This window comes from Aspergillus pseudodeflectus, assembly GCF_044049435.1.
Source record: "Aspergillus pseudodeflectus strain CBS 756.74 chromosome Unknown BJX68scaffold_1, whole genome shotgun sequence".
NCBI classification, from domain to species: domain Eukaryota; kingdom Fungi; phylum Ascomycota; class Eurotiomycetes; order Eurotiales; family Aspergillaceae; genus Aspergillus; species Aspergillus pseudodeflectus.
In genome coordinates, this window is record NW_027263777.1 from 2,391,142 (window position 1) to 2,413,340 (window position 22,199).

The following is a 22,199-nucleotide window of genomic DNA, read 5'->3' on the forward strand; positions in this document are numbered from 1 at the left end:
CTTGGAGAAGTGCGCGAATTCCTGCAGCTTTGGCTAAGCAACCCAAGCCTTGCATTGGCGTTCTTGGAAATTCCTTGTGTGTACTTTTGTTTATTTAGCCTCGGCCTTCTCCGTCTCCCCATCTCATCGCTTCCCCTCTTCTTTAATATCCAACTCTTATCAGTACGCAATAACAGCCTCTCGCCAGGCAGGTCCAAATTGAAATCCCCACCATTTCCCTCAACGCCCAGCCAGGTAGCTAAACTGTTCAGGAAGGTCGGCATCTCAGCAATGCTACGATCGCCGATCATTTCCCCTCACCTGCGCCTAGACAAGCCACTGCCTCTGGAGTACCCACGCAGAATGATGTGATCTGCAAGGTCAGCACAGCAACCGTAGACCAGGCTCCAAGCTGACTGGCCCGTTCAGATGCAAGCCCCTGAGGTTTTGTTGTCACCATCCTGTTTGGGACGACGTCCGCAAACCCCAGTGCTACCTGCTTATCAACTACTACGGTAGAACTTAGAAGCATGGGGGCCGTCGCTGATTCAAACGGGTCTGGCTGCCGGTGCGGCGGATGGCCGCTGGCTCATGGCTGTACTTGTCGATCCGTTCGCGTGCTGTATAAAAGGGCCTAATGGCCCCTTCATTGTTGGCGTTCTTCTTCTGCATCCCAGGCGGAAGTTCCATCTACGAAGGAGGATTGAACGAAGCTCGTCATGTCTCGTTTCAGCTTCCTTGCTCTGCTATCCCTGGCTACAGCCTCCTTGGGTTCATCCCACGAGCATCCCAGGTACTCCTTCGATCGGCGTCAGCTGCCTCAGGACCCAACCGGTGTCAAAACTATCGAGACACCCAATGGCGTGACTATCCGGTACAAGGAGCCCGGCAAAGAGGGTGTCTGCGAGACCACCCCTGGCGTCAATTCTTACTCTGGATATGTCGATCTCTCGCCGGAGTCTCACACCTTTTTCTACTTTTTCGAGGCAAGAAATAACCCAGCGACTGCGCCGATTACCCTTTGGTTGAATGGGGGTCCTGGAAGTGACTCGCTCATCGGTCTATTTGAGGGTCTGTACCACCGAGTCCTGCACCCCTCGATTTAAGGTTAACGTGGATTACACAGAGCTGGGGCCGTGCTCTATCAATGAGAACCTTACGACAGACGTTAACCCTTACTCGTGGAGCGAGGTCTCGAACCTCCTCTTCATCTCTCAGCCATTGGGAGTCGGTATGACAAGCCAGCATTTGTACCTTGAACGACCGGCAGGCGCTCATTCAATCATAGGATTTTCATATGCCGAAACCGAGGAGGGCTCGCTCAACCCCGTTACTGGTGCTGTTGAGGACGCCTCGTTTGCTGGTGTCCAGGGCCGCTACCCCAAGATCAATGCTACGTTGATCGGTACGTTAGCTCTCTTGCACAACTTGTGTACAGGCTAACCGAGGACTAGACACCACCGATCTTGCTGCTCATGCTGCCTGGGAAATCGTCCAGGGCTTCCTTGGTGGTCTGCCCCAATTGGATAGTGAGATCAAGTCCAAGGACTTTAGCTTGTGGACTGAGAGTTATGGAGGGTAAGTCTTCCATTTTGCTCATATTTTGCGGATATTTGGCTCATATTGACCTCACTTTAGACACTATGGCCCAGCGGTACGCTATCTCTAATCTACCTCCCATGACTCACTTGACTTCTCACTTGATATCCCACTTACCCGCTCACTCCACCTTCCACTGTTAATCTCTCGGTGGTGACTAACCTGAACAGTTCTTCAACCACTTTTACGAGCAGAACCAGAAGATCGCCAACGGAAGCGTCCAAGGTATCGAACTCAACTTCAACTCTCTTGGTATCATCAACGGAATCATCGATGAGGGTATCCAGGTACGTAAGCGTCAGTCCGAGAAGCAGACATAATCCAACTGGCAAAATAGGCGTCCTACTACCCCGAATTTGCAGTCCACAACACTTACGGCATCGAGGCTGTAAGTATTGACCATGAATCCACAAAAGACGCATGATTACTTACCATGCGTGTAGGTCAACGAGACAGTCTACAACTACATGAAGTTCGCCAATGAGATGCCCAACGGTTGCCAGGACCAGGTCGCTCTGTGCAAGCTGACCAACCGCACTTCGTTGAGCGACTTTGCTCTTTGCACGGAGGCAACCAACATGTGCAGAGACAATGTTGGTTCGTAGCCCTTACCTAACCTGTCCTATCCTATCTTCAAGTCCACAATCCATTGACGAACAACAGAGGGCCCCTACTACTCCTTTGGCGGCCGGGGCGTCTACGATATCCGCCACCCCTACGATGTAAGCCCTCTTCTTCCCACCGGGGCGAATCAACCCTTGACTCCTGCTTCATTCCCACTGACTAATTCATTTGAAAAGGATCCCACGCCTCCTGGCCTTTTCGAGCCCTTCCTCCGCCAAGACTGGGTCATGAACGCCCTCGGCGTCTCGGTGAAGTACGCGAATTCTCTTTCCCCTCCGCTGACTTGCACGCTTGCTAACTACTCAACCTAGCTACACATCATCCAACCAAGAGGTCTACTTCGCCTTCCAGCAACGTGGCGATTTTGTTTTCCCCAACTTCCTTGAAGACCTGGAAGAAATTCTAACATACCCCGTCCGAGTCTCCCTAATCTACGGTGACGCAGACTACATCTGTAACTGGTTCGGCGGCGAAGCCGTCTCGCTCGCCATCGACTACCCGCACAAGAACCAGTTCCACGCCGCAGGCTACGTGCCCCTCCTCGTTGACGGCATCGAGTACGGCGAGACGAGAGAGTTTGGAAACTTTTCATTCACGAGGGTTTATGAGGCGGGCCACGAGGTTCCGTACTATCAGCCCGAGGCGTCGTTGCAGCTGTTTAACCGGACTCTGTTTGGGTATGATATTCCCGAGGGGAAAGTGAAGATCCGGGGTGGGTTTGCGACGAATGGAACGGCTACTGCGACGCATACCGAGTCTTTTGTGCCGTTGCCAACTCCCGAGCCGAGTTCTCTTGTTAGGTAGGGGCTGAGATGTGGTTGGATCTCCGAGAGGAGATCTAAAACAGAATAATATATTGAAGGAGCTGTACTGTACATAGTTTGGATATACTACGACAGGGTGTACAAGATGACATGATACTGTCATGACTATCTATGTTAATATATCAGGTTACGTCGAACATTGGGATGAGAGCATTATGCAGCTCCAAACTTGGATTAAGAGCTGAGTATCGACTAAGATAGACCAATATTACCGGCCTTGTATTAAAAGAAAGTACTAAAAGTGAACTGGTATCAAACGAACCGATCCAAAGCAAGTGTGGTATCGAGGTACGTGGTCAAATGTTCAAGAAACCCCCAAGCTCCCTACGAAGTGCCAGCCAGACCTGAGTGAAACTGTGCAGATCAAGTCGGGCCGGACAGAATCGGCCCACCGAGGAACAAAATTAGAGAACAAGACATGTCTTCGTGTGGTGAACTTCCATCGCTGTATTCATCAAGACCGTAGATCAAGGCATCAGAGAGCTTCCTTCCTCTTTTCGGGGACTGACTCTTCGCCGGTGTGCCCGGCGACGGCCAGTCCAGTGACGTCCCCAACGGTCTCGTCCGAGAAGCGGAGGTCCTCTTCAAGCTCGGTGTGCTCCTTGATCTTGAAGAAGATGACGGGAGCGGCGCACAAGAGACTAGCACCCAGCAGGCCCCAGCACGAGGCAAACATGGTCATGTACGGCTTGCCGTTGAAATCCATTCTGTGACAAAAATTAGTATTGCTTTGCATGGCGTTACGGCCAAGGCACTTACGCCCACATTCCTGCGGCACCGGCAGACTGGATACCCTTGTAGAAACCAGCAAAGTTGGCCAATTTACGGCTGTTGTTGGAAAGGCAGCCCATGAACCTGGAAAATCATTAGCACAGCGTGGTTATACTCTGGCAAGTGAAAAAGTACCAGTATGCACACGTCTGGAAGGCAGCATCATAGAAGCCATAGAACATGTACATGAACATTGGGCCAATAAAGCCGCTGTCGGCCCAGTCCTTGCCCTTATGCGGCACGCCATCCACAGGGGCCACGGACTCGCGGGTGTAGGTCCTCTGGAAGGCATAACCACCTCCCCAGATACCCATGGTGAGGGCGAACAGAATGAACCAGATGAGCTTGGCGCGAGCGGGTCGCTTGAGGTACTTCAAGTCCAGGATCAGACCAAAGAGGAATGCGCCAACCATCTGCATGAGCCAATAGAGGATACTGTTGAGAGCTCGTGTTCTGATAGAGAAGAATGCCCCGTTTATTGCTTAAATCGTCTGTTAGCTTGCTTGATACAAGGAGAAAGCAAAAAGGGAGGAAGGGGAAGAGGTACCGTTGAAGTGGTAACCGTAGAACCAGTTACTAGCCAAGAACATGGGGAAGAACGTGACGATGTACCAGTCGGTCTTGAGGGTTTCGTAGAGGCCAAGCAATTCGGACTTCCATGTGGGGTTCTTCATCGCAATGACGCGCGTGCCATCCTGGCGGATAATGTGCTTGGAATCAGCAAGACCCCAGGCGAGAATAAAACCAGCCACCATCAGAACCATGAAGGCAATATAGGTGCCATCATTGACCTGACCGGCTGTGCTGTGCATGTTCTGACCAAGTGGAATCTGAACAAAGGATTGTTGATTAGCTCGCATGCCCAAACCTAGTGGTCAAAAAGGTAGGAAAACTTACCAGACCACCAATGACACCTCCAAGGTTAAAGATGACCCAGAAAATCGAAATATACTTTCCCTTCTCATGCTCGTTGGGATAACCCATCATAACGGCACCCTGGGCAGTCCACAAAAGACCGGCGCAAACACCAAGCAGAGCACCAGCGAAGATCAGGAAACCCGAGTTCTGATTGTGGTTGTAGGATAGAAGCGAGGCGACATAGAGGAAGTAGCCGAAACCACCAAAGGAGAGGGTCAATTGCAGACCAATGCGGTTTGCGATGGAGCCGGCGAAGAACCCAACGACGGCGAAAGTACTGTAGGTGGCGGTGTTTGATTTACTGACATCGGACAAATTGAGCTGACCACCACCACCGAGACCCGAGACGGAGTTGTACATGCCCGGGCAGAGGAAGCAGACGAAGGAAACCAGGATCAGCTGGAACTGCGGAGAAGCAAAATACGGCAGAGTCCAGGGACCAATCTTAATCGGCTTGTACATCCATGGCTTGCCAGTCACGGTGGGATCCTGGGAAACCTCAGGATCCACGGCATGGGGAGCAACCTTTTCGTTGTCGCTTGCCGACATGGTGGCGACTGAGCTGGTAAACGACTTTTGTTGGCTCTCGGGGGGATTGAGAGTTGAGTCGGGGAAGAGTGAGGAGAAGCCGAGCGGCAGGGAATTGGAATAAATAAGTCAGCTTCCAGAAGAGCGATGGAAGATAAGGGGGCAACCGAAGCCAGCAACCGGGACGCAGGAATGTGAGCAACCGGCAACCAGCAACAATGCGGGCAGGTATCTGAATAAATATACAAGATCAAGGATTCCTTTGGAAGACCCTTAAAATAGGTGAGACAGAGAGGAAGAGAAAAAAAAATGTTGACGATCAGGCGCGCCAGGACCTCCAGTCGTGTTTGCTTGCGAGAGACTGGGTCCGGGGTAGAAACACAACTAAATAGACGAGGCAATTGGAGCCAACCGACGGTCGACCAGAGTCAACAAAGTCAGCTGTTATCTCAAGCGAAAGAAAGGGTTGCGTTGTCGCGAGAGACGGTGGGATCGATCGGTCCACTGCCTGTGATAACGAGGAGAAGCTGTCTCAGTTTCTAATCAGAACTACACCACAGGGACTCGATGCTGCGCAGACAGCTGCATTGTGGGAATCTAAACTGCTTCGAGCAAAGCCACGAGCAGGTCGCGTGCAGCAGCTGCCGTGCACCCTCACGGATCCTCAATCTTCAGCTTCGAAACCGAAGACTTTTGGGCCAGTTGGGGGCTAAACAGGCTAACAAAGGAGACGGTAGCATCGGTGCTACCAAAACCTCAGCTCCGGATGCGGGGAGCCGAGTAGATGCTACCTCAAGCTTTTCGTCTTTAATTTCTCTACGAGTATACATCAACGAAGGGTACTTTGGCTCGACAGCAATCTGCATGATGCGCTTTAATCGAAAGAAAAATCTCCGAATCAAAGGTTGAATTCTTGCAGGATTCCAAAAAGGCAGAGTTTGATATTGGTAAGGGATTGGTCATGGTGTCTGGTAACGCTGTACGAAGCTGTAAATGCAATAATACATACCTGTGTGTAACCCTCCAGAGTCGTGCGTCTCCATCGTCCCCACCCCCATCGTGCCAGTCCTTGGTAGCGCAGGCTTATCTGGCGCTCTTTTATCTCGAACCTCACCTTGTCGCCCCAACGCCCTTTGAGCACTGACTTGTCGAAGATCCTGGTATCTACCGGCTAGTGCTAGCCTGCTAGTGCTAGTCTGCTGCTAGTAGTAGATAATTCCAATGTATATGCAACGGAGGCACCCATTAGATAAAGGATTGATAAGTGCTGGTATGGCAGACTACAAAGTATGTCACGTTCACCTACCTCCGCCAGTCGACGTCACATCCAACCTTCTTTCTCTCCATCGGCCACCGGAATGAAGCAACGTCAGACCAAAGCCAGTGCCGTCAAGTCAGGAACCTGGGTGCACATGGAGTGACGGTACTCCATCATAGGTCTGTCCCTCGCTGTGTCACCGTGGGTCACAGCTTGCCATGAGTATATACATGCTGCTTCTCGGCATCCCGTTCCCTCGCACCTAAGCAACCTCTACTCCCAACGCCCGCCACCATGCCTGGCAAAACCGAGCCCGAGTCCCACGTCATCAAGTTCACCAACTGCCGCATCGTAAAGGGGGACAAGCTTATCGAACAAGATGTGTGGATAGACTCAACTTCTGGAAAGATCCTCCGCGATCAAGAAGCCTTTTACGGACTACATCTGTCCCCAGATGAAGTCATTGATTTGGGTGGCCGTATCCTCGCGCCAGGGCTTATTGATTGCCAGTTGAACGGCGCTCAAGGCTTCGACTTTTCAGTCCCCCAAGCTTCAAAGGAGGAATACGATGAAGGCCTCCGTTTAGTCAACAAGGGCCTCGCCAGGACAGGAGTCACCTCTTACCTTCCGACACTCGTCAGCTCAACCGCAGAAGTTTACCAAAAAGTCCTCCCTTCTCTCGGCCCCTCAGGAAGCAAACACACACCAGAGGACGGCGCCGAATCCCTCGGCGCCCACGTCGAGGGACCCTTCCTCTGCCCAGCGCGAAATGGAGTCCACAAGAAGGAAGTCCTCCGATCCGCAACAACCCCAGATGACCTAGCCGCCTGCTACGGCCGCGAGAACTTCTACGGCGACACCAAGACCATCAGACTCATCACCGCCGCTCCGGAAGTCGGCAACATGCTCCAGACAATCCCCCACATCGTCTCCCAGGGAATCATTTACTCAGTCGGCCACTCCGACGCAACGTACGAGCAGGCCCTCGAAGCCACTCACCAGGGCGCGACAATGATCACCCACCTCTTCAACGCAATGCGCCCCTTTTACCACCGCAACCCAGGCATCTTTGGCCTCCTCGGACATCAGAGCAACCATCCAATCCGTCCTTACTACGGAATCATCGCCGACGGCATCCACCTGCACCCGACATCCATCCGTATCGCATACAACGCCCACCCAGAGGGCCTCGTACTCGTCACGGATGCCATGAAGCTCTGCGGTCTCCCCGACGGAGTCTACGACTGGACAAACGGCGAGCGCATCATCAAGTCCGGCGCTCGACTCACCCTCGAGGGATCGGACAAGATCGCCGGTAGCTCCGCAACGCTTATTGAGTGCGTGAATAACTTCCGTCGCTGGTCCGGGGCTTCGACGGCGCAGGCGTTGAATGCTGCGACGGCTGTGCCTGCTCGTCTCCTTGGCTTGCAGGGCGTCAAGGGGTGCTTGGACAGCGGCGCAGACGCTGACCTTCTTGTTCTGAGTGATGAGGATGACCCATACTCCGGGCGGACGTTGACGGTGAACCAAGTCTGGAAGAGAGGATCGAAGATTTACGATATGGGTAAAGATGCTGGTTTGTAGTGATGCGTCCTTTTTCATGCGCTGAAAAACAACATTCTCAGGATGCTACTTCCTGGCATTGGTACTGGATTTTGGTATCGTTACTAAATTGAGTCTCGCAGCGTTGGTTCTCATAAGACTAGAATGTATTACAAGTACTGCAAAGAATTATAGAGTATGGGTTGGTCCCTGGATATAGAATAAAATATTATGAATGATGAAAATTTTTATTACATTATTTTTGGTGTATTATCGTTTCTTTTCCTCATTTCATATATTTATATATACCAATTGATCTCTAATATCACGAACAATCCCTAACCCGTCCAGAGGGTCAAAGGCTGGTATCCAAGAAGCAAAACTCATCATTCGTAAAAATTGAAAAGCAGATAGTACCGCCGCATCCTTCTAAATCCAAAAGAAAGGAACAGAATGGATATACTGCAAGATTTACCGCCTTGTATATACACAAACTCCTAGACGCTTTTATGTTCAATCCAGATTGGCAGATCAAAGGAGATGGCGCATTTACAGCCTGGGCTGCTCACGCTTCCAGCCAGCCTCCTCGGCGATCAGCTCAGCGGCGCGTTCGCCAATAGCCAGAACAGTCAACATAGGGTTGATGGTGGGCATCTCGGGGAAGACACCAGCGTCGGCGATACGGACGTTCTTGAGGCCGCGGATCTTCAGCTTCGGGTCGACGACGGCCATGGGGTCACGGCTAACATCTCCCATCTTGGTTGTTCCGGCAGGGTGGTAGACCGTGTGAGCGACGCGACGGCCGTACTCGGAGAGTTCCTCGTCGGTCTGAACCTTGGGTCCCGGGGCGACCTCGCGCTTGATCCAGTCCTTGAAGGGGGACTGCTTGGCAATGTCACGGGCGGCCTTGAGACCGGCGACGATGGTGGCGGCATCGTAGCCTTCGGGGTCGGTGAAGTAGCGGAAGTCAAGGGCGGGCTTGACGGTGGGGTCTGAGGAAGTGAGGTAGAGACGGCCGCGGGACCGGGGGCGGGGGATGTTGGGAGTCATGCAGAAGGCGTCGACGGGGGTGTCGTAACCAAGACGAGTGGTGTTCAGGCAGAAGGGGATCTGGTAGCAGTGCATCATGACATCGGCGGCGCGGCCATCCGAACCAGCGGCGTTGGGAGCTTCGCGGCGCAGGAATATACCAGCGTCGGAGTCCATGGTCGTCTGGTTGGGAGGCACAGGCTGGTTGAGTTCCCAGATGATGATACTCTCTGGGTGGTCAAGCAGGTTCTCACCAACACCAGGAATGTCCTTCACGACGGGGATTCCCAGAGAGGCCAGCTGCTGCTTGGGACCCAGACCAGAGAGGAGCATGAGTCTAGGAGTATCCACGGCACCAGCGCAGAGGATGGTCTCCTTTTTAGGAGTAAGGGTGTGCTTCTCACCAGACTGCAGGGTGATGTCGACGCCAGTGACGGTATCGCCGTTGACATTGACACGAGATACCCAAGCGTTGGTGAGGATGGTCAAGTTGGGGCGCTTCTCCTCACCGCGGAGGATGGGATGGATATAGGCGACACTGGCGCTGCTACGGCGGCCATCATCGGGGTTGTACGCAACGGAGAAGAATCCCACGCCTTCGGTAAGCTGACCCTTGGAACGGATCTCCTTGTTGAAGTCGTGGATGATGGGGATGTTCATCGCGGAGGAGCAAGCCTGGATCCAGTCCTTGCACAGCTGGTTGCGGTGACGATCGTGAACGGGCTGAACGGTGTTGCGCAGGCCATCAAGAACGCGGGTGAAGGTCTCAAAGGACCATCCTGTGCATCCTTGCTGCTCCCACCGCTTGCAATCATACTCGAAGGGGCGAAACGAGATCAAGGTGTTGTGGCTGGAACATCCTCCCAGGACCTTCGCACGGGAATGGCGGATATGGCTGTTACCTTTGTGATAAAGTCAGTATTTCGTCCTGGGTGTAGTTTCACATGGTGTAACATACCCATGGGTTGCTCAACGGTGGGGTAGTCGTAGTCCAGCTCGCCTCCCAAAAGGTTGAGCCACTCCCGAAGATTGAGGACTCGGTCATCCATGTAATCGCTAGGGCCAGCCTCAATCAGCAGGATGCGCTTGTTGGGCAAGTACTGGGCCAGGCGGCTGGCGATCACACAGCCTGCCGTACCACCTCCGACGATCACATAGTCGTAGCTGTTGACGTCGCTCGCGGGAAGATTGTTGGTGGTGGCCATGATGGAGGACGAAAAAGAGGATCGCTGATAGAAAAGGAACCAAAGCGCTCGACGGAGAGGAAAGAGTGTGTCAAGGAAAAAGAGCGAGAGGATACGAAGAAGAATAAAAGTCCTGCTGGAGGCTTATTGTCTGATCAGCCATAATTTTCTTCCCCACCGCCATCAAAAAGGCACCGAATGGAAAACCTTTCCGACGGATCCATGATCCACCGGTAGGACTCTGTAGCATCTTTATTCTGTGCCTGCGCTCCTGCAGTCGAGTTTGCTTGTGCTGCAGATGCAGATAAGATCGGCCTTGTCATACTCTTATTTCAGTCTCATTCAATATTCAGCCTGGTTAATCAACCTCACCTACACTGGTTTCGAGTCTTTCTCAACGAGCAGTAGAGCCCTCTGCCGACCCCGACGTCATCCCCTCCGCAATAAGACCGCATCCACAGGAGTTTCAGCGCTAAAGCGCGCCACGATCCTCTCTTAATGCAGCAAAACGCACGCTACCCGGCGGTTATCCGCAGTAGTCCTCATCCGGCTTAGTTGGCGTCTCACTCTGGATGGAGTTTCCCACTTCGGGTCCAAATCTGCAGGACTCGAGACGCCGAGCAATGTGAAATCCATACTGAATGGAGTAAAAAGTCACGGAAAAGACCCAGTGCTGAGTACTCACCGATTTTTTGTCCCGAGTTTGTTCCTGGTTATCCTGTTCCGCAGCCCCCGAACTCGATATTACCCATGACGCTTGTAGCCTGCCTGTCTTGTCTTGAGATGCATAATTGTCAAATTGTAGGGCTCGATTGCGGAATTTTGCTCCAGTAGAATGCACCGCGCAGCCCGCACGCCCTGTCAATCCGGCAGGGGCTTGAGTTTGGGGCTGCGGATCACAGTCGAGACCAGACGAGGCGTTGGCGGTGTGAAGCGGAGTCCTTTGCCCACATCTATGACGGACTGCCGGACTTTTTGCCTTCCTCGAGATAGATTATCTCTCTTCTCTTTCCTCCCCTTTTCTACTCCAAAGACGCGACTACACAGAATGGCTCCCTCTCTTCCCCCGCGCCAGCTCTTCTACGATGGCAAACCCCAGCCTGCCTCGTCCGGCCGAACATTTTCCGCCATCAACCCTGCCGACGCCACTTCGCTGGCCGAACTCCCCATTGCTTCAGAATCCGATATAGATGCCGCCATCGCTGCGGCCGATCGTGCATTTCCATCGTGGTCGCAAACCTCGCCAATCGCTCGAGCTCGTATTCTCCAAAAAGCGGCGGCCTTACTCCGCGAGCGCAACGATGAAATCGCCCGCGTCGAGACTCTGGATTCCGGAAAGGCCTTTTCAGAGACGAGCACTGTCGACGTTGTCACAGGAGCAGACGTACTGGAATATTATGCGAACCTTGTAGGCGGCGGCGGTCTGAATGGTGAGACTGCTCAGCTTAGGGAAGATGCTTGGGTGTACTCGAAAAAGGCCCCGCTGGGAGTCTGTGTTGGAATCGGCGCATGGAACTATCCTATTCAGATGTACGTCAATTCCATCAGCTCATGAGAAAGATGCTAATAAAAACAGTGCGCTATGGAAGTCTGCCCCCTGCCTCGCCGCCGGAAATACTATGATTTACAAACCCAGCGAATTCACTTCTCTCCACGCTCAAACGCTCGCCGAAATCTACAAGGAAGCTGGACTTCCAGATGGGGTCTTTAACGTTGTCTACGGCGCAGGCGATGTCGGCAGCTACCTCACCTCTCACCCTACCATCGCCAAAGTCTCGTTCACCGGCCAAGTTTCAACAGGACTCAAGGTCGCCGGGTCCGCAGCTGGCAACATGAAATACGTAACCATGGAGCTAGGAGGAAAGTCGCCGCTGCTCGTTCTCCCAGACGCGGATGTCAGTAACGCCGTCGACGGCGCCATGATGGCCAATTTTTACAGCACGGGCCAAGTTTGCACAAACGGCACCCGAGTCTTCATCCACAAGTCTATGAAGAAGGAATTCGAGTCCCAACTCCTCGAAAAGATGCAATTCATCCGCCCCGGCCCACTCTTCGACCCCAACACCAACTTTGGCCCGCTCAGCTCCGCCGTCCACGCTGAAAAGGTCACCTCGTATATTCGTCACGGTATCGAAACGGACAAGGCTACCCTTCTCTATGGCGGCCTGGGCAAGCCTTCCCTCCCCAAGGACCTAGAAGCGGGCTTCTGGGTTCGCCCCACAATTTTCACAGACTGCACGGATGATATGCGCATCGTCAAGGAGGAGATTTTTGGCCCCGTCATGTCCATTCTCACCTACGACACTGTCGAAGAGGCGGTGAAGCGCGCGAATACAACAGAACTCGGCCTCGCTGCGGGCGTCTTTACCAAAGACCTCAACCTCGCACACCGCATCATCGACCAGCTCGAGGCTGGTATCACGTGGGTGAACAGCTGGGGCGAGAGTCCGGCTGAGATGGCTGTTGGTGGGTGGAAGAAGAGCGGTCTTGGTGTGGAGAATGGACGTAGGGGTATTGAGGCCTGGGTGCGGAATAAGAGTACCCTTGTTGACATGGGGAATGCAGTTGCGACGGTTTTCGCGAAGCTGTAGATTCCTGACTCATACTATTATGTGATATATATATCTGTTCGTATATAAAGTGAAAACGAATTTCATTTTCTCTGCCAAACCAATCCTTCGTGATAGGCATATCATCCACTCGATGGCAATATGCTAAGGAAAGATAAAAACCACCCGATACACATAACACACACAACACACCATAAATAAAGCACAGTTCATTCTAGACTCCAGCCTCTAATATAATGCCTACACCCATAAAACCAAAAACACCGAGCAGTCTATAGTTAGCTACATCTAATCACATTCTCAGAATAGACAAATTTCAGCAAAAAGCAGCACAGCAGACAGATTACAATCCCCATAGGCATTTCCAAACCCAAAAAGACTGAACCAGCGTCAAACTCGACTCAAAAGCTATCACCGCGTGATTCCAATTTCCCTGAAACCTTCACTCGGGACAGCCATAGTGTCTCTGGATTCCCTATCGCAATGGCAGAAACGGAAACTTAATGTGAATCCATCCGTGCGCTCATGCGATCAAACAACAGTTCGCCCTTGAGGGTCGAGTCAAGCCCACCAATCGCAGAGTCAACCATACGGGAAGACATGCTGTCTGGAGTCAGCTCGTCATCCTCAAAGGACTGCTTGAGATCTGTGTTGATGCGCAGATCCTTTGATGTCTTTTCCGGTGTGGCAGCGGGAGTCGGTTCCTTGTTGACAGCTATTGGAGCTGGGACGTATGTCCTGGGTCGGTAGACTAGGGGAGGACCTTGGGTTCGCGCATCAGTTCCGGCCTGCTCGATTGATTCAAAGTATCGGACGGTCTTGACTTTGAGTTCGAGGGTCGCGTCGCGGTCGCAGACAATCAGCGGATGCTGGTGCAATTGGAGGGACGAGATCGTCCACATGTGGTTCACGCCGCCCTCAAGGCCTTCTTTGAGAGCGAGCGCTTTATGAGCGCCTGTTGCGACGATGACAACTTCGCGAGCTTCCATGATGGTCCGAATGCCGACGGTTAGGGCCATTCGGGGCACTTGGCTCATGTCGTTGTCAAAAAATCGAGAGTTTGCAAGTATCGTATCAAAGGCTAAAGTCTTGACCCGAGTTCGGCTGTTCAAAGAGGACCCTGGCTCATTGAAGGCAATATGCCCATCAGATCCAACGCCGCCGAGGAACAGTTCAATGCCTCCACAGCGGGCAATGCGGGCCTCGAAGGAGGCACATTCGGCAGCTAAGTCTGGGGCATTCCCGTCGAGAATGTTGATGTTCTGTGGCGCAATGTCGACATGCGAGAAGAAGTGCTTATACATGAAGCTGTGGTATGATTCGGGGTGATCGCGGGGTAGCCCGACATATTCGTCCTACGCATGTCAGTTGCGAAAGAAATGTTAGAGCCTCATGGATCGTCATACCATATTGAATGTCACAACATGCTTGAATGAGATCTCTCCAGCCTTGTGTCGCCGGACCAAGGTCTTGTAGATGATTTCCGGGCTGCTCCCAGTTGGAAGCCCAAGCACAAATGGGTTGCTTGCGGTAGGGTTGAATGTCTTGATGCGGCCTAAAGCAGACGACGTTAGTGCTGTTCATGGTCAGCCTTCTAATGTGGTAGCGTACTGATGATATAGTCAGCGATATACTCTGAAGCCTGCAGAGATGTATCCCGAATGATAACCCTCCTGTAGTACTGTTAGCCTGGACATAGGTAACTCGGAACATCCCACCTACATGATGACAAGCTTCGTGAACTACGTCACTAGAGGTGGAAAGCTAATATCAAGTAAACCTTTGGGTAGTGCGATGATATAGTGCAAAGAGCAAGGAGAAGGCACTGCGTCCGAGGGGCATATGTGAATTAAAGATGCAGAGAGCCCGCGCAGCCATAAAGGAAGAATAAAAGGACCAGCAGCGTAGTGGCCATCGGCCTCGTTACCCATGGCTCCGTTACAATTCCACGTTCTGGATCTGCCTTTCCGGTGGAGCGTGACACTACCTCGAGCTACTACTGGCCGCAATGCGCTGGATTTACTTGTCAAGCTGACAATGCGGATGAATGACGATAGTGCGGAGTCATATCCGGCTCTCAGTTTATCATAATCGATTTACTCGGATGAGCGGCATGATCAACCTCAGTGCGCATTGGAATGAGGCGGCAACGCTGGAATGATGTAGGCATCATCGGGAATTCGAGCCCGGTAGGTTAAGATTTCCTTGGGAACGACCAGCGTCCGGGTCATCGGGCGCTGAGAAACCTTGGCGAAGCGATGCCGAGCAAAGATGAAGAACGATAGCAGAGAACGACGTTGAATAGCTTCATCTTTTGTGATGTTGCAGTAGCAGGTGGCATGCTATGACCGAGTCGTTATCAAAGGAAAATGATAACCGATGGGCTGGGCAAGGCCGCGCTAAACCTGTGTTGCATTCGGTGAAAATCAAACTCCGGAAGAGCGTCCGCTGCAACCCTCCAAGGTGATGTGGTATTTGGTATTTGTACGGTACTGAGTTTGGTAAACATTTTACCAACCGTGACCAAACCGCCGTCAGACTCCAGAGTTCCAACTTCCAACTTGAAGAGCCCGAGGTTCCCCAGATGCACGTGACACTCTATCTACTCCCCACAGAGCTTCAAACGTGGGTGCGAGACCGCGAATGAGGTTCAGACATCGCTTGCAATAACTCGGTCCGGTGCTCGCTTCCCCATATCGCAAGCCAGCACAATGGTGATGTCGCTACTTTAGGCTGATATACTGTCCATTACTCGTTTGTTTGGCCCCTATTCCTGCCTCGCGAGTGGTCATGCTCTGGCTCCCATTCAGTCAAACTCTCCGCGGAATCTGGACTAACCGCCTAATATCCATGCAATTTCATTCGTCCCACAGTCGTAGCTCAATTGCCCGGCCTAGATTCCTCCATTCTACACGAGCCATCCAGCTTAGTGCTGTCATCCAGCGAGCTTAAGCCAACTGCCGGCGCACCCTGTTGTCAGCTTCTTCGTCGCCGTCGGTCTCACCTCACCTTCCACCCCTCTTTGACTCGGATTCTCGACTCCAACTGAGGTGCGTGGGCCGTCGCATCGGGCTGTGGCCTGGCATTCCTCACAGGAGCCGAGGGCCATCATGCCCCCAAAAGAGGACATGCTGCCCCCTGCCTGGGACAATCTGGACAGGTACGACTCGAGTCTTGGCACAAGCTTTATATTCTGCTTTGTTATTTTATGCATGTATTGTCTCATTTTGCGCCTGCGCTGAGACATCCCAACTTCCATCGTCAATCCTCTGGCTTGATTGGTGTTCCTGGTTATCGTGTTTCCCCTAAACTGCGGCCGGATCGTCGCTAACCACCTGGGCGCCATGTCCTATCAACAGGCAAATGGGGCAGCTCTTCATGATGGGCTTTGATGGCACAACGGTCAGCCCTCAGATTCGCTCTCTCATTGAGAACTACCATCTCGGTTCAATTCTGCTGACGGCGAAGAACTTAAAATGTATTACCCGTGTCCATCTGTGAAACTATTCCCCCCGTGTGCTCAAACCCGTTTGAAGAATAAATTTACTAACTAGCAAACAGCTGCAGAAGATGCGACCCAGCTAGTTCTTGAGTTGCAGACGATTGCTCGGAATGCTGGCCATCCCGTGCCATTGCTCATAGCTCTGGACCAGGAAAATGGGGGCGTGAACAGTTTGTACGACGAGATTTTCATCCGGCAGTTTCCTAGCGCCATGGGCATTACGGCAACAGGGTCAAAGGCCCTGGCCCATGATGTCGCCTATGCTACCGCTCAAGAACTCAAAGCCGTGGGGGTCAACTGGATTCTGGGCCCTGTGCTAGACGTCTTGAATAATGTACGGAACCAGCTCATGGGCGTCCGTACCTGCGGCGATGACCCGCAGGAGGTATCGCAGTACGGAGTAGAATTCATGAAGGGCTACCAGGAAGGCGGCCTTGTGACTTGCGGCAAGCATTTTCCCTCGTACGGAAATTTAGAGTTTCTCGGTTCTCAAACAGACGTTCCCATCATTACTGAGTCTCTGGAGCAGCTCAGCTTGGCTGCACTGGTTCCGTTTCGGAACGCAATCATCAATGGGCTTGACGCGATGATGGTGGGTGGTGTTTCCATGTCGTCGGCTGGGATGAACGTTATGCATGCGTGCCTTAGCGAGCAGGTTGTGGATGACTTGCTCCGGAAAGACATGAAATTCGACGGTGTTGTCGTCTCAGAGTGTCTAGAGATGGAAGCCCTCACCCACAATATTGGTGTCGGTGGCGGGACTGTCATGGCCAAGAACGCAGGCTGTGATATAGTGCTCTTGTGCAGGTCGTTTCAGGTGCAGCAGGAGGCCATCAATGGGTTAAAGCTTGGTGTTGAGAACGGCATCCTCAGTCGATCCCAAATAGAGCAGTCACTCAAGCGCGTCTTGGCCCTGAAGTCGAGGTGCACTTCTTGGGAGCAGGCTCTGAACCCTGGAGGACTCCCGTCGCTCACTCAGATGCAGCCATCACATACAAGTCTCTCAACAAGGGCGTACAGCAATTCAATCTCTGTCGTGCGCGATAGGAAGAACTTGTTGCCGCTATCCAACCTCGTCGGCGCCAACGAAGAATTACTGCTTCTGACTCCGTTGGTAAAGCCTTTGCCGGCCTCGGCTGTATCCCGTTCAGTCACCGAGCAGCTTGAGATGTCGATTGACGCGGTAGCCTGGGATAGGACCGCCTCTGTCCTCAGTGGTGAGAGCGTCTTTAAGGAGATGGGAAGGTCGCTTTCACGGCACAGGAACGGTCGTGTTCTGCACACATCATACACATCGAATGGTGTTCGGCCAATCCACGAAAGTCTAATCGACCGCGCCAGTGCCGTCATCGTCGTCACTGCAGATGCTGTGAGGAACATGTATCAGCAGGGGTTCACCAAACACGTCTCTATGATATGTAGATCGCAGTTTACTCCGTCTGGCGAACCACGGGAGAAACCGATGGTCGTGGTAGCTGCGAGCTCGCCCTACGATTTTGTCATGGATACAACAATCGGGACCTATATATGCACGTACGATTTCACAGACACGGCTCTCGAGGCTCTGGTCAGAGTATTGTACGGAGAATCGGCACCAAAGGGGTCCCTGCCAGGTTCCTTTAACCGCAGCCAAAAACTCCATCAAGCGAGGCAGCACTGGCTCGTGGAGAATTGGAACGAAGAGAGAGACTCGGATGCTTTGGACTCGCTCCTCACCACGGTTAGAGAGGACAGCCGGGGCCAACGGTCCGAGCTTTTGGGCGTGACACCCAACAGTTTCCTCCTTCGAAGGGACGATATCGACGAAGCTCACTTTGTCGTTCGGAACAGCACCACACGAGCCCTCTATGGCTTTTGCTCAACCTACTTTTTCCGCGCATCGGGCACGGGCGTAATAGGGTCGCTGATCGTCGACCCGTCGAGGCGCAAGCTCTCGATTGGGAATTCGCTTCACAACCGCGCTATCCGGACACTCCTGCAGCGAAAAGGGATGAAGCGGTTTCAACTTGGATCGCGCCTGCCCGGAATCTACCTGGGCATCCCGGCCGCCAACCCTGTGGAACGAAAACAGCTACGCCAGTGGTTTGCCAATCTAGGGTGGAACACGGCGTTATCGCGCCCGGTTTGCAGCGCCGTGCTGCGCACGCTGCAGACCTTCCAGCCGCCCGAAGGCCTAGTCCATAGTCTCCAGAGCGCAGAAGTAACCTACGACCTCGTCCACGGATGGGACTACGCAGACTCCATCATCGACCACGTCAAGACTAACTCCAGGCAGGGCGTGATGGACATTTACAAAGTGGCTCTTGGCGGGGCACCTCACTGTGGGATCATCCGCGCCAGAAGACCGCAGGATGGGGCTATCCTCGGCAGCGTGGTCATCTACAACGAACGAGCAAGTCTAGCGGAGCACATGCCCGCCATGAAGGCCACCCACGCGTCAACCGGGGGGATCTCGTCTCCCGTGATTTCGCCCTCGGTCGGTGAATACGCGACCCTGCTGCAGGGGCTGATCCTTTTGGGGATCAAGCAAATACGGAGACAGGGCGCGGAAGCGGTCATTGTAGACTGTGTAAGTATAGTATAATTTTGGCCCCTCCTCCCCCTCCTCCTCCTCCTCTTCCTTCTCCTTGCATGATGCATGTTTTCTTTTTCTGGGGAAGTGCAAGAAAACAACGCACCCCGGCCAGGATTCCGCCTTGTGCTAACCATGACCCCCTGCAGGTGGATGCGGATAGCAATTTCGACTGGTTGACGGAGCTGGGCTTTAGCACGCTGCATAGCTTTGAGGAGGTTAACTGTGATGCTGCGACATGGACGATGGTGCCGGGACCTTGATTGAGTCCCCTCAAGCCCTAGAGTTCATTGCGAGTGACGAGATGATATTTTACGGTCTTCTTGTATACCCCACTTTTTTCTTCCTTTTGGTCTGTCTATTTTTGTTATATACCTCAGTACGTATAAGAGAGCGATGGTAAGATGGCGGGGAAGGTCCTCGCGACAGTGCATATACATACAATGAATTATAAGCCGGGATATATTCTGTGGGATCGATTTTATATTTGGGAAGCGATACTAATTAGACACTTGCCGTTGCATGTACGTTGCAGCCGTCCCTGTTTATGGAGGAGGGAGTACGACAGACGATCACCTCGTATTTTCTTTTTCTATTTATAAGGGTTCTGAGATGCGAACCATCATCGTTTCTATTTCCGAATCCAGGATGATCTTCGCCCGCCTGCGCGATTCTCCATCGAAGTAGCCGATTACTCGGATATGGAGGGAGGTTGAATTACGACTACGGAAAAGTCGATTATCGGTTTGACCTCCCGACGTCTCAGACTCTTAGGTTCTTATTTGTGAAACGCGCATATTTAAGGGCATGGCGATCGACCGTTGACATATGGGCGCCCGTCCAATTAGTTTCACGGGACGCTTCATAAGTCGCGCACCAACGAGATAATTGTACTATTGCGCTCGCGTATTGTCTCCAGAAACTGGAAGGAGAGAGCGATCACTGGCACTGGTCGATCCAGATTACGGATGATCTACGCTGCCTGCGGCAGTGGCACTTTGTTGGTCGAGGGGGAGTGTCAACTACTGGAACACGAGTCGCGCGTCGTGAACCTTGAGGTCGCGGAGGCTGGGAAGCAGGCGAACGACGTCGAGCTCGACGCTTTGTGCGCTCCGTGGCGTTGCTGGGCATTGCAGAGTGTGCCAAGCGCAGACGTCAAGAGGAACTCAACCAAATGTCAGGTATCAGAAGAATTAGTCTGGCGTCCTGATGACCAGTCGATTGACTTGATTCCTCCGAGCAGTTTGCAAGGCCTGATAGAAAGCGTGGAGGAGACGATCCGATAGGTGTACCGTTCCTGGTTCCTGTGAGACGAGATGGGCGGTTTTCATTTCGTTTTCAGCTCTGCCGCGATGGACGGTGTCGCGGGAGACCAGTCGTACCCGCAGGTCTGGGCATTCGATTGGCCCCATGGATTGTGCATTCGAGTCTTCGACAAGGACTTATCTGGCCGTTTGCAGAGGAGACTGTGACAATGATGGACTGGATTGCGATGAGATGGGATGATGTGAGTGTGGGTCGTTCTGCCGCCGCCGACGCCATTTGCATTCGAATTTTTTGCTTCTTATGGCGGCAGAATTTAATTCTTGTTCGCTGATGGCGATTGTGGGCTTGGAAAAGTGGCAGTCTGGCAGTGGGTGGTGGGATGCAATTCAAGATTGTTGGAATGTTCTTGCTTGGCCCCCTGCTGATGCCGAGACAAAATGAAAAAAAAAAAGGAAAGAAAAATCTGAATCGTGGGAGCTTATCTGCATTGAAGCGCATCGATCGGAGGAGCCCGTTGAGACTTCAGAGCTGCCAGAGATAACCCCTGCGCGTGGAACGCTTCGATTGCTTTCTAGCACGCGTTTCTTCGGCATGTCAGATTCTTGACTCCTGCAGTATCTTTGTCTTGACGAGACGGTCAAAGAGTCAAGACAGTCAAGAAAGTCAAGCACCTGGGGTCGCACAGAGGAGCTGGTGATTTCATCGCCGGCTCTGTACGTACTGAGTTGTGGTAATAATAAGTACCGATAATATAATGAATAATTGACGAAGTAATTAGAATAATAATGGCGCCTGCTATGAGTGGCGGCAATCACATGCAAGACCTAGGCTCCTGGTGAGATTCTAGAAATGTTCTGGAAGATACAAGGGCTTCAATCCTGCAATCCTGCGCAGGGTGCATCGAAGCGTCGTATTGGGCGTGTCTTTTTGCTTCTGCAGCCCATCGATTTAGGCCCCGGGAGGATTTGAACACTGACTGGCTATTGCAAAAAGCACCGAGGGCCAGCAATCACGACATGTTGAGCACCGCTGCCACCGCAAGGAGGAAGGCCCTGAACTGGTTTTAGCTTCATCCAACGACGGTAATGCCGGGCCAATCGCTGGGCCCCAGATGGCGGCTGATCCAGAGTCGAAGAAGCTGTGCGACAGTCCCAGAAGGGAGTGAGCGTGATAGAACCCCGTGGCGAATTGCTAAATCACTCAGGCAGACACATGAGCTCAGCATGACGGCGCTCCTGGGAAGGCATAGGAGGATGAATTCTCCGACTCTTCTCCTGCATCAGTTGCATCGCGCCTTGGATACTCCCTTGCCAGGAGCAGCAGACGTGAAGGTTTGCGCTCAGGGACTTCCAGGGCAAAGGATCGCATGCATGTCAGCCAGACCACCGCCGATCCCATCTGCGCCAATCCAGTCTTGCGGTCAGCTGAAAGAATGGATGGGTTCCCCATACCGTGCAATAAGGAGGAAGAGGTGAAAAAGAGGCTGCTTTCATATCGACTGCTGTACCATGGTTCCTGGTGTGCTGCTGGTTCCAGGGGAGCTATCAAGGACTTGCTCCCCCGGAGTCAGACGGTTCCGAGTCCCAGGCGGCCTCGGGAAGGTGCTATTCAGGATTTAGACTACCGCCCGCATATCTCCCAGGTTCTGTGCGCGTTTAACCTGTGTTAACCGGCACGGCGGCACTAGTCGTCGACTTGAAGAATAACAGCAATAACAATATGATTATACCCTATCTTCCCTGCCGCAAGAGCAGCGGACTGCAGACCAGAGTACACAATTTCCCCAGGCATACAGAGTGGAGTCTTATTAATAAACTTGGGCTAGTGCTATCGAGGTGGAGCCATGCCTAATACGGAAGGTCCGTAAGTCACTGGGCAGGCAGAACTGCTTGCTTCTTGAATAGGTACGCCTTGAGACTCGATACTGATGGACATGTACCAAAGCATTGATAGGCGCCTGCTCTCTTGAAGTCTCCCACTGCCAGCAGCCCAGGTTTTGGTGGTCATTCCACGCAAACAGCAAGGCCGTGTGC

General features: G+C 52.7%; 7 protein-coding genes across 7 annotated transcripts; 4 read left to right on the top strand and 3 right to left on the bottom strand.

Annotated features, from left to right (window-relative positions):
* The first annotated feature begins 605 nt into the window (after positions 1-605).
* Positions 606-3,488, top strand: BJX68DRAFT_18770 (Alpha/Beta hydrolase protein). The gene is made up of 11 exons (XM_071037329.1): positions 606-1,050; positions 1,106-1,210; positions 1,268-1,384; positions 1,434-1,557; positions 1,618-1,633; positions 1,749-1,865; positions 1,916-1,966; positions 2,022-2,175; positions 2,242-2,300; positions 2,379-2,455; positions 2,514-3,488. Exons 1-11 carry the CDS (start codon positions 699-701, stop codon positions 3,004-3,006), a joined length of 1,665 nt encoding a protein of 554 aa, XP_070906245.1. The 5' UTR covers positions 606-698; the 3' UTR covers positions 3,007-3,488.
* On the bottom strand, positions 3,254-5,408 carry BJX68DRAFT_18729 (unc-93 family MFS transporter). Its single transcript, XM_071037322.1, has 5 exons — positions 4,695-5,408; positions 4,345-4,627; positions 3,933-4,278; positions 3,786-3,881; positions 3,254-3,733 (listed from the first exon to the last, which is right to left on the bottom strand). The coding sequence occupies exons 1-5, from the start codon at positions 5,262-5,264 to the stop codon at positions 3,502-3,504; spliced, it is 1,527 nt and encodes a 508-aa protein (XP_070906246.1). The 5' UTR covers positions 5,265-5,408; the 3' UTR covers positions 3,254-3,501.
* A 1,183-nt stretch (positions 5,409-6,591) lies between these two features.
* BJX68DRAFT_18828 (N-acetylglucosamine-6-phosphate deacetylase) lies at positions 6,592-8,309 on the top strand. The gene has a single exon (XM_071037332.1). The coding sequence runs from the start codon at positions 6,796-6,798 to the stop codon at positions 8,083-8,085; it is 1,290 nt and encodes a 429-aa protein (XP_070906247.1). The 5' UTR covers positions 6,592-6,795; the 3' UTR covers positions 8,086-8,309.
* A 1-nt stretch (position 8,310) lies between these two features.
* Positions 8,311-10,404, bottom strand: BJX68DRAFT_18837 (GMC family oxidoreductase). Its single transcript, XM_071037334.1, has 2 exons — positions 10,031-10,404; positions 8,311-9,974 (listed from the first exon to the last, which is right to left on the bottom strand). The coding sequence occupies exons 1-2, from the start codon at positions 10,275-10,277 to the stop codon at positions 8,593-8,595; spliced, it is 1,629 nt and encodes a 542-aa protein (XP_070906248.1). The 5' UTR covers positions 10,278-10,404; the 3' UTR covers positions 8,311-8,592.
* A 900-nt stretch (positions 10,405-11,304) lies between these two features.
* Positions 11,305-12,847, top strand: BJX68DRAFT_260952 (aldehyde dehydrogenase domain-containing protein; the record flags this gene model as incomplete). Its single annotated transcript, XM_071044016.1, has 2 exons — positions 11,305-11,786; positions 11,833-12,847. The coding sequence occupies 2 exons, from the start codon at positions 11,305-11,307 to the stop codon at positions 12,845-12,847; spliced, it is 1,497 nt and encodes a 498-aa protein (XP_070906249.1).
* Positions 12,848-12,915: 68 nt separating this feature from the next.
* BJX68DRAFT_224066 (putative glucosamine-6-phosphate deaminase) lies at positions 12,916-15,171 on the bottom strand. The gene is made up of 4 exons (XM_071038218.1): positions 14,549-15,171; positions 14,438-14,499; positions 14,233-14,381; positions 12,916-14,181 (listed from the first exon to the last, which is right to left on the bottom strand). Coding segments are annotated over exons 1-4 (1,068 nt in total). The 5' UTR covers positions 14,551-15,171; the 3' UTR covers positions 12,916-13,326.
* A 267-nt stretch (positions 15,172-15,438) lies between these two features.
* BJX68DRAFT_224072 (putative beta-N-acetylglucosaminidase) lies at positions 15,439-19,362 on the top strand. Its single transcript, XM_071038219.1, has 4 exons — positions 15,439-15,986; positions 16,186-16,304; positions 16,388-18,897; positions 19,050-19,362. Exons 1-4 carry the CDS (start codon positions 15,937-15,939, stop codon positions 19,161-19,163), a joined length of 2,793 nt encoding a protein of 930 aa, XP_070906251.1. The 5' UTR covers positions 15,439-15,936; the 3' UTR covers positions 19,164-19,362.
* The last annotated feature ends 2,837 nt before the right edge of the window (positions 19,363-22,199 follow it).